The sequence below is a fragment of the Lagenorhynchus albirostris genome, chromosome 19 (genome assembly GCF_949774975.1).
Source record: "Lagenorhynchus albirostris chromosome 19, mLagAlb1.1, whole genome shotgun sequence".
In the NCBI taxonomy this organism is placed as follows: Eukaryota; Metazoa; Chordata; class Mammalia; order Artiodactyla; family Delphinidae; genus Lagenorhynchus; species Lagenorhynchus albirostris.
The window spans coordinates 24,142,135-24,157,000 of NC_083113.1; the positions used below are offsets into that span (position 1 = coordinate 24,142,135).

Here is a 14,866-nt window from a genome sequence, read left to right on the forward strand (position 1 = left end):
GTGTCATATTTAAGAAACCACAGCCTAACCTAAGGTCACAAGGACTTACTGCTGTTTTCCTTGAAGAGTTTTATAGTTTGATTAGCTCTTACATTTAGGCTTATGATCTAATTTGAATTAATTTTTGTGTATGCTGTGAGATAGAGGCCCAACTTCATTCTTTCACATGTAGATATCCAGCAGGGTGTACTAACACTATTTGTTGAAAAGATTTTCTTTCCCATTTAATTTCCTTGGGACCCTTACTGAAAGTCAATTGACAATATTCCTGGTTATTTTTTGCATGTTTGTTTTTCCGTATGAACTTTAAAATCAGTCTGTCTAACTCAAAAAAATAACTTAGATTTTTTATTAAGGTTGCATTGATTTTATAAATTAACTTAGGGAGGACTGACATCTTCATGTTTTGCCATTTGTTTAAATCTGCATTAGTATCTTTTAGGGGTGTTTGAAAGTTTCGTTGTATAGGTTTTGCACCTTATTAAATTTATTCCTAAGTATTTAATCTTCTATTTTGCTGTTGTAAATGGGCTTTTCTCTAACATTATGTTCTGTTTACTGTAAGTATACAGGCATACCTCGGAAACATTGCAGGTTTGGTTCCAGACCGTGGCAATAATGAATATTGCAATAAAGCAAGTCACACAGATATTCTGGCTGCCCAGTGCATGTTTATAAAATTATGTTTATATTATATTGTAGTTTATTAAGTGTGCAATAGCCTTATGTATAAAAAATGTACATACCTTAATTTAAAAATACTTTATTGCTAGAAAATGCTACCCATCATCTGAGCCTTCAGTCATTCTCTTTTTGCTGGTGGAGGCTCTTGCCTTGATGTTGATGGCTGCTGACTGATCAGGGTGGTGGTTGCTGAAGGCTGGGGGGGCTGTGGCAATTTCTTAAAACAAGACAAAAAGGAAAGAAATTTGCCACATCAACTGACTCTTCCTTTTGTTGCAGGAAGGGGGACTCCTTCCAGGGCCCGAGAGTGGGCTCTTGTCTAACACTTGGAAGTGAATTGTCCGAGGAGACACACATGCTGACAAAGCAAGAGACTTTATTGGGAAGGGGCGCCCAGGTGGAGAGCAGCAGGGTAAGGGAACCCAGGAGAACTGCTCTGCCACATGGCTTGCAGTCTCGGGTTTTATGGTATGGGGTTAGTTTCCCAGTTGTCTCTGGCCAATCACTCTGACTCAGGGTCCTTCCTGGTGGCATGTGCATTGTTCAGCCAAGATGGATTCCAGTGAGAAGGATTCTGGGAGGTTGGCAGGACATATGGACTGGAGTCTCCTCTCTCCTTTAGACCTTTCCCGAATTCTTCTGGTTGGTGGTAGTTTGTTAGTTCCACGTTCCTTACCAGGACCTCCTGTCGTAAGATAATTCACGCAAATGTCTACTATCTTGCCTGGCCAGGGCGGGCAGTTTCGGTCAGTGGTTCCCCTAACACTTTCATGAACGATTTCTCTGTAGCATGCAACGCTGTTTGACAGCATTTTACTCACAGTAGAACTTCTTTCAAAATTGGATTCAATCCTTTCAAACCCTGCCTCTGCTTTATCAACTAAGTTTATATAATATTCTAAATTATTTGTTGTCATTTCAACAATCTTCACAGCATTTTTACCAGGAATAGATTCCATCTCAAGAAACCACTTTCTCTGCTCACCCATAAAAGAAACTCCTCATCTGTTAAAAAGTTTTATCATGAGATTGCAGCAATTCAATTACATCTTCAAGCACCACTTCTAATTTTGCAAAAATTACCAAAATGTGACACAGAGACACAAAGTAAGCAAATGCTATTGGGAAGATGGCACCTAAAGACATGTTTGATGCAGTGTTGCCACAAACCTTCAATTTACAAAAATGCAGTTATCTGTAAGACTCTATAAAGCGAAGCAAAATAAAATGAGGTATGCCTGCATTATGAAAGCTGATTTTTGTTTGTTAATTTTAAATCCTGCTCCTTCAGTGAATTCTTTCACTGTTTGAGTTAGTTTTATAACTGATTCTCTGGGGTCCATGTACACTATGACCTACAAATAGTTACTGTTTTACTTCCTTTTTTTTTTTTTTTTTGTGGTACGCGGGCCTCTCACTGCTGTGGCCTCTTCCGTTGCGGAGCACAGGCTCCGGACGCGTAGGCTCACGGCCATGGCTCACAGGCACAGCCGCTCCGCAGCACGTGGGATCTTCCCGGACCGGGGCACGAACCCGCGTCCCCTGCATCAGCAGGCGGACCCCCAACCACTGCGCCACCAGGGAAGCCCTGTTTTACTTCTTTTATGCCTCTTACTGATTTCTCTTATTTAACTGCCTTGGCGAATTTACTTCTAATATAATACTGAACAGTAGTGGAGACAGTGGGGATGCTTGCCTTGTTCCTGATCTTAATGGATATGTCTGTAGTGTTTTTCCATTTAAGTAAAACACTAACTTTAACACTAAGATATATACTTTATCGAGTTAAAGTATCCTTCAATTCCTACTTTCTTGAGTGTCTCTATCATGAATGGGTACTGAATTTTGCCAAAGACTTTCTCAGCAACTATAGAGATAACCTGATGAGATGTTTTCCTTATACTTATTAATATGACATATGATATTAATAGATTTCCTTCTATTATACTGATGGGGCCAAGTGTGCCACTCTGACATGTGGATTATTTTGAGCTAAAAACAATCAAAGCACAAAAGACTCAGGAAGAACATTTGAACTTCCCTCTTAGCTGCCTAAAAGAATTTAAGATATGAAGCCTGTCCCAGGAAGAAGCTATCACCATAGATAACTATGGTTAAGTATTAGGTGTGGTAGAGGGAGGAACCTAGCAATGCACATTTGATCAAAGTCCTCTCTGTGTCCCACTAGCTTTGGGCAAGCATTTGTTAACCAAACATTAACTCTTTTTATCTTCCTGTGAATTACCTTACTTCCCCTTGAAGCTTCAGACCCCTACCGCCTTCTCCTTAGTCCAGAATATATACATACCTCACCTTGCCTTCTGTGAAATTCTTTATACTTATGTAGATTCCCATGCACATGTAATAAACTTGATTTTCTCCCATTAATCTGCCTTATATCATTTTAATTGCCAGACAAAAGAACAAAGAGGGGAAGGAGGGGAAATTTCTCCTCCCCCATAGTACCAACTTTGCACTCCTGGAATAAATCTAGCCTTAGAACTTTTACCTTTGCTTTTTCCCTCTGCTTTTCCCTGGTTTTCTTGTTTAGCCCCTTCATCTATTCAGATCTTAGCTAAAATATTACTTCCTCAGAGATGCATCCCCTGACTACTCAAGCAAAAGTCACCTTCCAGTCATCCTCCAAAACAGTTTCTTATTTTAATTTCCTACCTAGCACTTATATTACTAGCTGCTATTTTTCCTATATATTCCATATGTATATTCCTATATATATTTTCCTCTACTGTGATAGCACTGAACCTGTTTTGGGAGTAGATTTATTGCTGTATGCCCAAGATACACAGTACCTGGCACATGTTAGCCACAATAAATTTTGTGATAAATCTACTCCCATTTGGGGTTCACTGTTAGAAATCTGATCTTATCACAGAAAAAGAAAAGAATAACGAAAACCCACCTTCTCTGAATACATTTATTGAATAAATCTAGATTTGTCAACTTTAAAGAGAAAGCTATAAACTCAAAATTAAAATCAGCAAGTTTTTAGATAGTCTAAATCAGTAAATGGAACAAAATAACTGGTACTTTAAAAAATTATATTAATAATAAAACCAAAGTTCTCTTTCTTCCAGTTAACATTTTCAATTTAAAATTCTCACTAAAATTTGTTACAAAGTTTATCAGTATTGTGAAGTAGTTAACATTTAAACTGGATAAAGAACAAATCATCATAAATTGATATACTGTATCAATAAAAGCCAAAGGTGTACTTCAACAGACTTTAATATTATAACTTAACCAGCAAAAAAAATTTTAACTCACAAAAATTCATTTTAAATTTATATAATAGATACATAAAAGATGAAAAGGTGGTAAACTCTCACGGTTACCTGTAAAAGTTGATGATTTCTCTGAGTGTTTTATTTTTAGAAGTTTCCTATTAATAAATACATAACCACAGGGACAAGATTTACATGCAACACGTACCTGGAGGGGAAAAAAAATGGAAAAAAAATTATTATTTTACTATTTATTAAACTTCTCAAGTGTTTATGTGGTCTCTTCAACTAAACAATAGTAACTTGAAGGTAGAAATCACATTTATATTTAAACTCCAACTCCTCAAAAATTATTTGAGATAAGAATCACTTCCTTCCCATTCTCCTTTACAGTTCCACACATATAGTAAATATTCAATATGTAAATGGCCAAGGGAAGAATGTGAAGTACAAAATTCATTTCCTAAAATGTCAATCTCAGAATAGTTACAACATGGATTAGATGAGAAAAAAGGGATTAATTAGAAAAATATTACATTTATCCCAGAATGAGAGGCTCTTGGCCCATTCTACAACAACAGCCCGTTCTGCAGTGCTGGCAGAGAGAATGTATTAAAAAAAAAACATTTGACAGAGATTTCAAAGGGAGGAAGGAAAAAGACTTAGACACGAATAGATTACTGATAATAAAACAGAACTGAAAATAAGTCTAAGAATTCAAACATGAGAGGGGAAGAGGGTCAGTGCCAATTACAGCAAAAGGACCATTCACAATAGCCAGTTTGAGGGAAAGGAACATGGAAGACTACAGAAAAGGTGTTGAGACATAGGTTCTCCTATTTTCTGCTTGAGGAAAGACCTTGAACAAATCCCATAAGCCCTGAAGGTTTCTGTTTCTTTTCTAAATTTCTTTACTACCTGAAGTAGTCCATGATTTTTACATATTTTTTAAGTGAAAAAACTATTATTTCATTTAACAACTTCACTAAGGTATAATATACAATAAACTACATATATTTAAAATGTACAATTTGATATGTTTTGATATGTGTACATGCCCATGAAACTATCACCACAATCAGGATAGTGAATATATCCATAAGACCCAAAAGTTTCCTCATGCCCCTTTGTAATCCCCCCTCCTACCCTTCCCTCTTAACATCCCCCCCTCAAAATCCCCAGGCAACTACCGATCAGCTTTCTGTTACTATGGATTAGTTTGAATTTTCTAGTTTTATGTAAGTGGAATCATAAGTACATGCTCTTTTTTTTTGTTTACCCTCTTTCATTCAGCATAATTATTTTGAGATTTGTCCACATTGTTGCATGTAATAAGTTAATTGCTAAATACTATTCCATGTAAGGATATACCACAGTTTGTTTATCCATCAACTTGCTGATGTACATATGGAGTATTTCCAGTTTTTAGCTATTACAAACAAAGCTGCTATGTATGTAGCAAATACAAGTCTTTGTATAGACATACACTTTCTTTCCTCTTGGATAAATAGCTACTGGCTGGATTATATAGTAGGTAAGTGTTTAACTTTCTAAGAAAACTGCCAAACTATTTTCCAAAGTGGTTGTACTATTTTACATCCTCACCAGCAGTGTATAAGAGAGTTCTAGTTCCTCCACATCCTCAGCAACACTTGGTGGGTTCAGTTTTTAATTTTAGCCATTCTAGTGGGGTAGTGGGATCTCATTGTGGTAATATCCCTCATGACTAATGATGTTGAACATTTTTTCATGTGCTTATTGTCATCTATATGTCTACTTTGGTGAAGTGTCTATTCAAATTTTTGCCCATGTTTTAATTAGATTGTTTTCTTATTATTGAGCATTGAGAGTCCTTTACCTATTCCGGATACAAGTCCTCTTATCAGTGGCTTTCAAAGAGCAGAACTTTTAATTTTGATGAAGTCGGATTTATCATTTTTTTCTTTTATGGATCATGCTTTTGGTGTGTAATTAACAAACATTTGCCTAACATGTTCACAAAGATTTTTTACCATTTTCTAGAAGATTCATAGTTTAAAATTTAATTAAATTAAAATGTATACTTAAAAATGGTCAAGATAAATTTTATGTCGTGTATCTTACCACAATAAAAACAAGTGGGAAAAAAGTTTTGTTTTTTGGGTTTTTGCATATGCATATCCAATTGTTCCAGCACCATTTGTTGAAAAAAAATATCCTTTCTCTACCACTGTGCTCACCCTACAGAGACGAATGGACCTCCTATCCAAAATTTGGTTAAGATGTTGACCCTGATGATACCACCCATGCACCTGGAGGGTATGTAAAGGCTTTCATAATGAGGCTTTTTGGGGAAGGGAAGGCTTTTTACAGGGAAGGCTCCCAAGGAGGTCCAAAATGGCTTGAGAGCAGAGAAAGGAGATTGGCTCTGTTTTTATTGTAGTTAGGGAAAAGGACTGGGGTGAGGGTTCCTGTATGTGAGAAGCTGTGGCTTACACGGTTTGAACTTTCTGCTGGCATTAAAGAAGAGAGTACCTGAGCTTACTTATCAATTTCCCCAGATGTGGGACAGAAGGGGAAAGAAGTGCTGGGGCTTCAAAGCTGTTAACAATCAAATATCAAAAGCGGAGTTGGGCATTTTATTACAATTCACTACTGATGTTTAACTGATGACATTTTACTTAATTGAATGTGAACTTGTTTAATTAAGCCATTTTGGCACTATATGAGGTTGGTAGCTTGAGACTAGTAAAGAAGGGGAGAGTTCCACCGAATGCCTTGTTCAGCAGCTCAGCATTGTGTATTTTGAGAAGTGAAATGAGTGCCTTGGTCACTATGGATAATGTATGGAACTCCAGAAGGAATAAGGAATATCTTAGTGAGGCCTTGTATTGTGGCTTTAGCATGTGCAGAGAAATGTTTGGTTAATATTAGGTGTCTTGTGAGGCAAGAGATTCCCAGAAGTCTTTCTACCCAAAGGGGCAACCTTGGGTAAGGAGTTATTGCTGCCACTGGCAAGACCAGACAGCCAAACTACTGGCCGTGGCCCAAGTCAGTAAAAATGTGGAGAGAACTAACTGTTGGCCAGAGCATCTAGTGCTAAGATAATTACGTGAAGTTTGGCCAGTAGTGCTGACCCCTGGATCCTGTCCTTGATCAGGAACATCCTGCTTAAGGAATTAACAGCAACAACTTTCCCATGTGCTCCATCAACTGTGATGCCATCCAACACTGTACAAATTCCCTTTAGTATTCACTCAGTTGATCCCAAGGGGCTCCCCAAGTATCTAAAGGGTCCAGTAGAGGGGTGACATCCTCCAGCATTATGGCATCTGGCAAAGGACTGAGGACAAGAGAGAACAACCCCTCCTATAGGTGGGGTATGCCAGAGAGCTCAGGTTTACTTTTGTTTTGGCAAGGAGGCCTTGATGAGGTACTGAATTTACAGGGTACCACTTCCATGACCCAAGGCATAATAGGCAGCTAAGGAGGGAGCATCATGGGCTCAGTGCCTATAAAAGCCTCTAATTTCCAGGAAAATCAGTATGTAACCAGCAATTACTGCTAATGGTGTATAGCATGGGATCAAGGAGAGCAGTTTCTTGCATCAAAAGCTTACAATTTATGGCCATAATGGGTAGCCTAGAGACTTCAGGAGGTGTAGAAAGAGGTTGCTAAAGCCTCTACAGTGAAGGTCTTTGGGGCACTAATGTGACTGCCTGTATTTTGCAATTTGGGCAAATTCTAGAGCATTTTGTTATAGGGTCTCCATTCAAGGTATCTGTAAGAATAGCATAAATGGGCTTAAGTAAAATTTGTAAATGAGGAATATGTTGTCTTCAAGAGCCCAAAAGATGTTAGGCTTATTTGAACACTGGTGAAAGAGTCAACAGCTATTTCTTTGTTTTTTTTTTTTTTTTTTTTTGCGGTACGCGGGCCTCTCACTGTTGTGGCCTCTCCCGTTGCAGAGCACAGGCTCAGCGGCCATGGCTCACGGGCCTAGCCGCTCCGCGGCATGTGGGATCTTCCCAGACCGGGGCACGAACCCATGTCCCCTGCATCGGCAGGCGGACTCTCAACCACTGTGCCACCAGGGAAGCCCTCATCTGCTTTTTATGGTTTCTTCAGGTGGGAAAATAAATCTGGTCTTTCATCATATTGCTTCTTGTTTAAAGGAAATTATAGATTCACATGCAGTTATAGGAAATACTACAGAGAGAGCCCTTATATACTTTGTCTAGTTTCCCCCAACAGTAAGATTCTGTAAAAGTAGAGTATAATACCAGGATATTGATATGATACAATCCACCATGATCTTATTCAGGCATTTCATCATATTTTAGCACTTCAATCCCTGGCAAAAAAAAAAAAAAGCTTTTGAAGAGACACTGCCCCCAAGATCTCACTAATGATGATCCTTGAATTAAGAATTATTCACCAAAAACCAGAAATGATTTTTAAATACCAGCAAGAATAAGTTCAGACAGAAAACTGTAATTCCATATGTAAAGAAGTCTATTCTACCGTTTTTCTTGCATAAAGGTTAGCTGTAGTGCTTTACATTCATGTATTTTTAAGATGCCTCATATTCTAGAATATAAACATTTTATCTAAACTAATTAACACTAAGCTAACTAAAATTCTGGTAGAATTCTTTTTCTTCAGTAAAAATACTGAAAAAGCAGATCTCTAGCTTGTATTTAAGAGGAAAAAAACTTTGATAACTAACTTCTAAATCACAACTGTTACTCCAGATACATCCAAGTCCATACTTTATTAAGTATATCATGTGGTTCTTTCTAATCACAAATAAAAATGTTAATTTTTGAAAAGAGGAAAATATAGTAGAGATAGGTATGTTTGTCATTTTTTCAGTTTACATCTTTGTTCAAATCAAATTCAAAGGTATCAATTCATTTATTCAAAATTAAACATATCACCAAGAAAGTCATATATGCCTTCACTCAGAACTAGCAAAGACTGTTTTGGTTAAATGAGAAATGATACACAAACACTCACATTCAATTAATAGGTTGATTTCCATTACTTAATGAAAATGTTTAATGTAACATTCCTGCAACTGAGCTAATTATCATCTTCCAAGACAACAACAACAAGCAACTACTACCTCCACCAAATTCATTTATAAAAAGAGCTTCCTCTAGAAACAACTGTAAAATGGGTTGGACAAGTTGGATACTATTAATCCAAGAGTTAATTACACTACAATTTGTACTCTGTATTAAAAATATTAATGACTTGCTGTAACACTGCATTTCCAGGATCTTCTTTTAATTCAAAGTATCACTTGCTAATAATATCATTTGTGGGAACACTACATCAATTAATTCCTTGAATGTAGATTGTTTTTACATTTTTCTAAGTAAAACTGGAAACAAACAACAAGGAAAAAGTCCTTGTTTTATTTTGTTTCCTAGATTCAAAGGAGCTATAAAATAACCACATTATAAGTAAATCATTCCAATCCTTTATTACAAAGAGAACTGAAAATCACTGTCAGCAGACATATAATTCATAATGGGATTGCTCTGTGTCAAATAAAACATTCTCCAAATTAAAAAAAAATCTGCTTTATAAGAAAACAAAAAACATACAAACACACACCAAAAAACCCTAAGGTAATAATTAAAACAACATATACACAAAAAATACTAAACAGAACAAATATTTTATGATTTCCCTTATATGAGGTAACTAGAATAGACAAATTCATAGACAGAAAGTAGAACAGAGGTTACCAGGGGCTGGGGGGAGTGGGGAATGGGGAGTTATTGCTTAAGGGTACAGAGTTTCAGGTTGGAATAATAAGAAAAGTTCTAAGAAAAAAAAAAGGTCATGAAGAACCTAGGGGTAAGATGGGAATAAAGACACCTACTAGAGAAAGAAACAAAATTGAGCTTTTTGTAATGAGGTGGATAGATCTAGAGTCTGTCATACAGAGTGAAGTAAGTCAGAAAGAGAAAGACAAATACTGTATGCTAACACATATATATGGAATTTAAGAAAAAAAAAAGTCATGAAGAACCTAGGGGTAAGACAGGAAGACAGACACAGACCTACTAGAGAACGGACTTGAGGATATGGGGAGGGGGAACGGTAAGCTGTGACAAAGCGAGAGAGAGGCATGGACATATATACACTACCAAACGTAAGGTAGATAGCTAGTGGGAAGCAGCTGCATAGCACAGGGATATCAGCTCGGTGCTTTGTGACTGCCTGGAGGGGTGGGATGGGGGGGTGGGAGGGAGGGAGACGCAAGAGATATGGGAACATATGTATATGTATAACTGATTCACTTTGTTATGAAGCAGAAACTAACACACCATTGTAAAGCAATTATACCCCAATAAAGATGTTAAAAAAAAAAAAAAAAGAAAAGTTCTGGAGACGGTTGGCGGTGATACTTATACAACACTGTGAATGTACTTAATGCCATTGACCTGTACACTTAAAAATGGTTAAAATGGTAAATTTTATGTTATGTAGATTAAAATTTTTTTAAATGCTAGAAGGCTAACAATAATTTTGAATACTATACACTCATAACCAAGTTGACTTGGTCAACTCTGAGTTATATGAATAATAGATGTGACACACCTTGGAAATGAAAAGCATAAATGATGTTGATGGATATTTCTCAACTTTGGCACTATTTTGTTTGTGACCAATAACTTGCTGTGATGAGCTGTCCTCTGCATAGTAGAATGTTTATCAGCATCCCTGGCCTCTTCCCAGTAGATGTCAGTAGCACTTCCCATCCAATTGTGACAACCAAAAATGTCTCCAGATTTTGCTGAATGTCCCCAGGGAAACACAATCACTCCTGGTTCAGGACTACTGGTTTAGATGATTCTGAACTACATTTTTAATACAGGTCTGCAGAGAATTTTACAAAGAAACTGAAATATTCTACCTCTTTCCTTTTTATAGTATTTCTATAACTATGTTTCTAAATTTTTTTAAAGCATAATATATTCAAATGGAAAAATTCCTTCAAACTTTAAAGATTTTACATATTATGTATAAAATACATATAAAAACTTAATATGATATACTTCAGGTATTGTAGAATCATCATAGTACTCATGCAATATTCTAATATTCTTATTTGTTGTGTAGTCAAAAAAAGAGTAAGAAACAAAACATGGCTTTCTGGTTTCCGATTTTTTTAGCTTATATCTTAAAGAATTGTTTCTTAATCAAGTTTAGAAAACAAAACTTCACCTTTAAAAACTTAGAAAACCTCAACTATAACATATTACTTTCTTTAGTTTTTTACTAAGAGGAAATAGCACATTTAAGAATCAACATGGGGGGGAAGGCGGAAGATGGCGGAAGAGTAAGACGCGGAGATCACCTTCCTCCCCACAGATACACCAGAAATACATCTACACGTGGAACAACTCCTACAGAACACCTACTGAAGGCTGGCAGAAGACCTCAGACCTCCCAAAAGGCAAGAAACTCCCCACGTACCTGGGTAGGGCAAAAGAAAAAACAGAGACAAAAGAATAGGGACGGCACCTGCACCAGTGGGAGGGAGCGGTGAAGGAGGAAACGTTTCCACACTCTAGGAAGCCCCTTCGCGGGCGGAGACTGCAGGAGGCGGAGGGGGGAGCTTTGAAGCTGCGGAGTAGTGCACAGCAACGGGTGCGGAGGGCAAAGCGGGGAGATTCCCGCACAGAGGATCGGTGCCGACCGGCACTCACCAGCCCGAGACGCTTGTCTGCTCACCCGCCGGGGCGGGCGGGGCTGCGAGCTGAGGCCAGAGCACAGGGAGAGGACTGGGGTTGGCGGCTTGAACATAGCCTGAAGGGGTTAGTGCACCACAGCTAGCCGGGAGGGAGTCCGGGGAAAAGCCTGCACCTGCAGAAGAGGCAGGAGACTTTTCCTTCCCTCTTTGTTTCCTGGGGCGTGAGGAGAGGGGTTTAAGAACGCTGCTTAAAGGAACTCCAGAGACGGGCGCGAGCCGCGGCTAAAAGCGCGAACCCCAGAGACGGGCGCGAGCCGCGGCTGAAAGCGCGGACCCCAGAGACGGGTGCGAGCCGCGGCTGAAAGCGCGGAATTCAGAGACGGGCGCGAGCCGCGGCTGAAAGCGCGGAATCCAGAGACGGGCGCGAGCCGCGGCTGAAAGCGCGGAATCCAGAGACGGGCGCGAGCCGCGGCTGAAAGCGCGGAATTCAGAGACGGGCGCAAGCCGCGGCTAAAAGCGCGGACCCCAGAGGCGGGCGGGAGACGTTAAGGCTGCTGCTGCCGCCACCGAGGGGCCTGTGTGCGAGCACAGGTCACTCTCCACACCCCTCTTCCGCGGAGCCTGTGCAGCCCGCCACTGCCGGGTTCCCGGGATCCAGGGACAACTTCCCCGGGAGAGCGCACAGCGCGCCGCAGGCTGGTGCAAAGTCACGCCGGCCTTTGCCACCGCAGGCCCGCCCCGCACTCTGTGCCCCTCCGTCCCCGCCGGCCTGAGTGCGCCAGAGCCCCCAATCAGCGGCTCTTTTAACCCCATCCTGTCTGAGCAAAAAACAGACGCCCTCCAGCGATCTACACGCAGTGGCAGGGCCAAATCCAAAGCTTAGCCCTGGGAGCTGTGAGAACAAAGAAGAGAAAGGGAAATCTCTCCCAGCAGCCTCAGAAGCAGCGGATTAAAGCTCCACAATCAACTTGATGTACCCTGCATCTGTGGAATACCTGAATAGACAACCAATCATCCCAAATTAAGGAAGAGGACTTTAGGAGCAAGATCTATGATTTTTTCCCCTTTCCACTTTTTGTGAATGTGTATGTGTATGCTTCTGTGTGAGATCTTGTCTGTATAGTCTTGCTTCCACCATTTGTCCTAGGGTTCTATCCGTCCATGTTTTTTTTTTAATTTTTTTTCTTAATAATTTTAATAACCTTATTATACTTTACCTTCGTTCTTTCTTTCTTTCTTTCCGTCCTTCCTTCCCTCCTTTAGACAACGAATCATCCCAAATTGAGGAGGTGGTCTCTGACAGCAAGATTTAGGATTTTTCCCCATTTACCTCTTTTAGTGAGGGTGTATGTGTATGCTTCTGTGTAAGATTTTGTCTGTATAGCTTTGCTTCCAACATTTGTCCTAAGGTTCTTTCCGTCCCTTTTTTTTTTTCTAAATAAGAAGTTTTTAATTCAATAACTTTATTATACTTTATTTTATTTTTACTGTATCTTCTTTCTTTCTGTCTTTTTTCCTTCTTTCCCTCCTTCCTTCCTTCCTCCCTCCCTCCCTCCCTCCTTTCTTTCCTTCTTGCCTTCTTGCCTTCTTTGCTTCTTTCTTTATTTCTTCCTTCCTTCCTACCCTCCTTTCCTTCTTTCTTTCCTCATACTTCTACTAATTCCCTCTACTTTTTCTCCCTTTTATCCTGAGCCTGTGGATGAAAAGCTTTTGGTGCTCCAGCCAGGAGGCAGGGCTCTGCCTCTGAGGTAGGACAGCCAACTTCAGGACACTGATCAACAAGAGACCTCCCAGCTCCACATAATATCAAATGGCGAAAATCTCCCAGAGACCTTCATCTTAACACCAGCACCCAGCTTCACTCAACGACCAGCAAGCCACAGTGCTGGAAAACCTATGCCAAACAACTAGCAAAACAGGAACACAACCCCACCCATTAGCAGAGAGGCTGCCTAAAATCATAATAAGGCCACAGACGCCCCCAAACACACCACCAGACGTGAACCTGCCCAGTAGAGAGACAAGATCCAGCCTCATCCACCACAACACAGGCACTAGCCCCCTCCACCAGGAAGCCTACACAACCCACTGAACCAACCTTAGCCACTGGAGACAGACATCAAAAACAGGAGGAACTACAAACCTGCAGCCTGCAAAAAGGAGACCCCAAACACAGTAAGATAAGCAAAATGAGAAGACAGAAAAACACACAGCAGATAAAGGAGCAAGATAAAAATGCACCAGACCTAACAAATGAAGAGGAAATAGGCAGTCTACCTGAAAGAGAATTCAGAATAATGATAGTAAGGTTGATCCGAAATCTTGGAGATAGAATGGACAATAGTTTGGACAAAATCCAAGAATCAGTTAACAAGGACCTAGAAGAACTAAAGATGAAACAAGCAACGATGAACAACACAATAAATGAAATTAAAAGTACTCTAGATGGGATCACTAGCAGAATAACTGAGGCAGAAGAATGGATAAGTGACCTGGAAGATAAAATAGTGGAAATAACTACTGCAGAGCAGAATAAAGAAAAAAGAATGAAAAGAACTGAGGACAGTCTCAGAGACCTCTGGGACAACATTAAACGCACCAACATTCGAATTATAGGGGTTCCAGAAGAAGAAGAGAAAAAGAAAGGGACTGAGAAAATATTTGAAGAGATTATAGTTGAAAACTTCCCTAATATGGGAAAGGAAATAGTTAATCAAGTCCAGGAAGCACAGAGAGTCCCATACAAGATAAATACAAGGAGAAATACGCCAAGACACATATTAATCAAACTGTCAAAAATTAAATACAAAGAAAGCATATTAAAAGCAGCAAGGGAAAAACAACAAATAACACATAAGGGAATCCCCATAAGGTTAACAGCTGATCTCTCAGCAGAAACCCTACAAGCCAGAAGGGAGTGGCAGGACATACTGAAAGTGATGAAGGAGAAAAACATGCAGCCAAGACTACTCTACCCAGCAAGGATCTCATTCAGATTTGATGGAGAAATTAAAACCTTTACAGACAAGCAAAAGCTGAGAGAGTTCAGCACCACCAAACCAGCTTTACAACAAATGCTAAAGGATCTTCTCTAGGCAAGAAACACAAGAGAAGGAAAAGACCTATAATAACGAACCCAAAACAATTAAGAAAATGGGAATAGGAGCATACATATCGATAATTACCTTAAATGTAAATGGACTAAATGCTCCCACCAAAAGACACAGATTAGCTGAATGGATACAAA

At 39.4% G+C, this 14,866-nt stretch overlaps 1 protein-coding gene across 1 annotated transcript in view; it reads right to left on the bottom strand.

The window, feature by feature from the left end:
* Nucleotides 1–779: 779 nt before the first annotated feature.
* The window catches only part of LOC132509143 (UPF0547 protein C16orf87-like), a 36,487-nt gene continuing 22,400 nt past the window's right edge, over nt 780–14,866 (bottom strand). The window contains exons 2-3 of the mRNA XM_060129760.1: nt 4,038–4,134; nt 780–901 (exon numbers count right to left, since the gene is read on the bottom strand). Coding sequence (XP_059985743.1) covers nt 780–901; nt 4,038–4,134 — 219 coding nt within the window. The remainder of the gene's footprint in view (nt 902–4,037; nt 4,135–14,866) is intronic.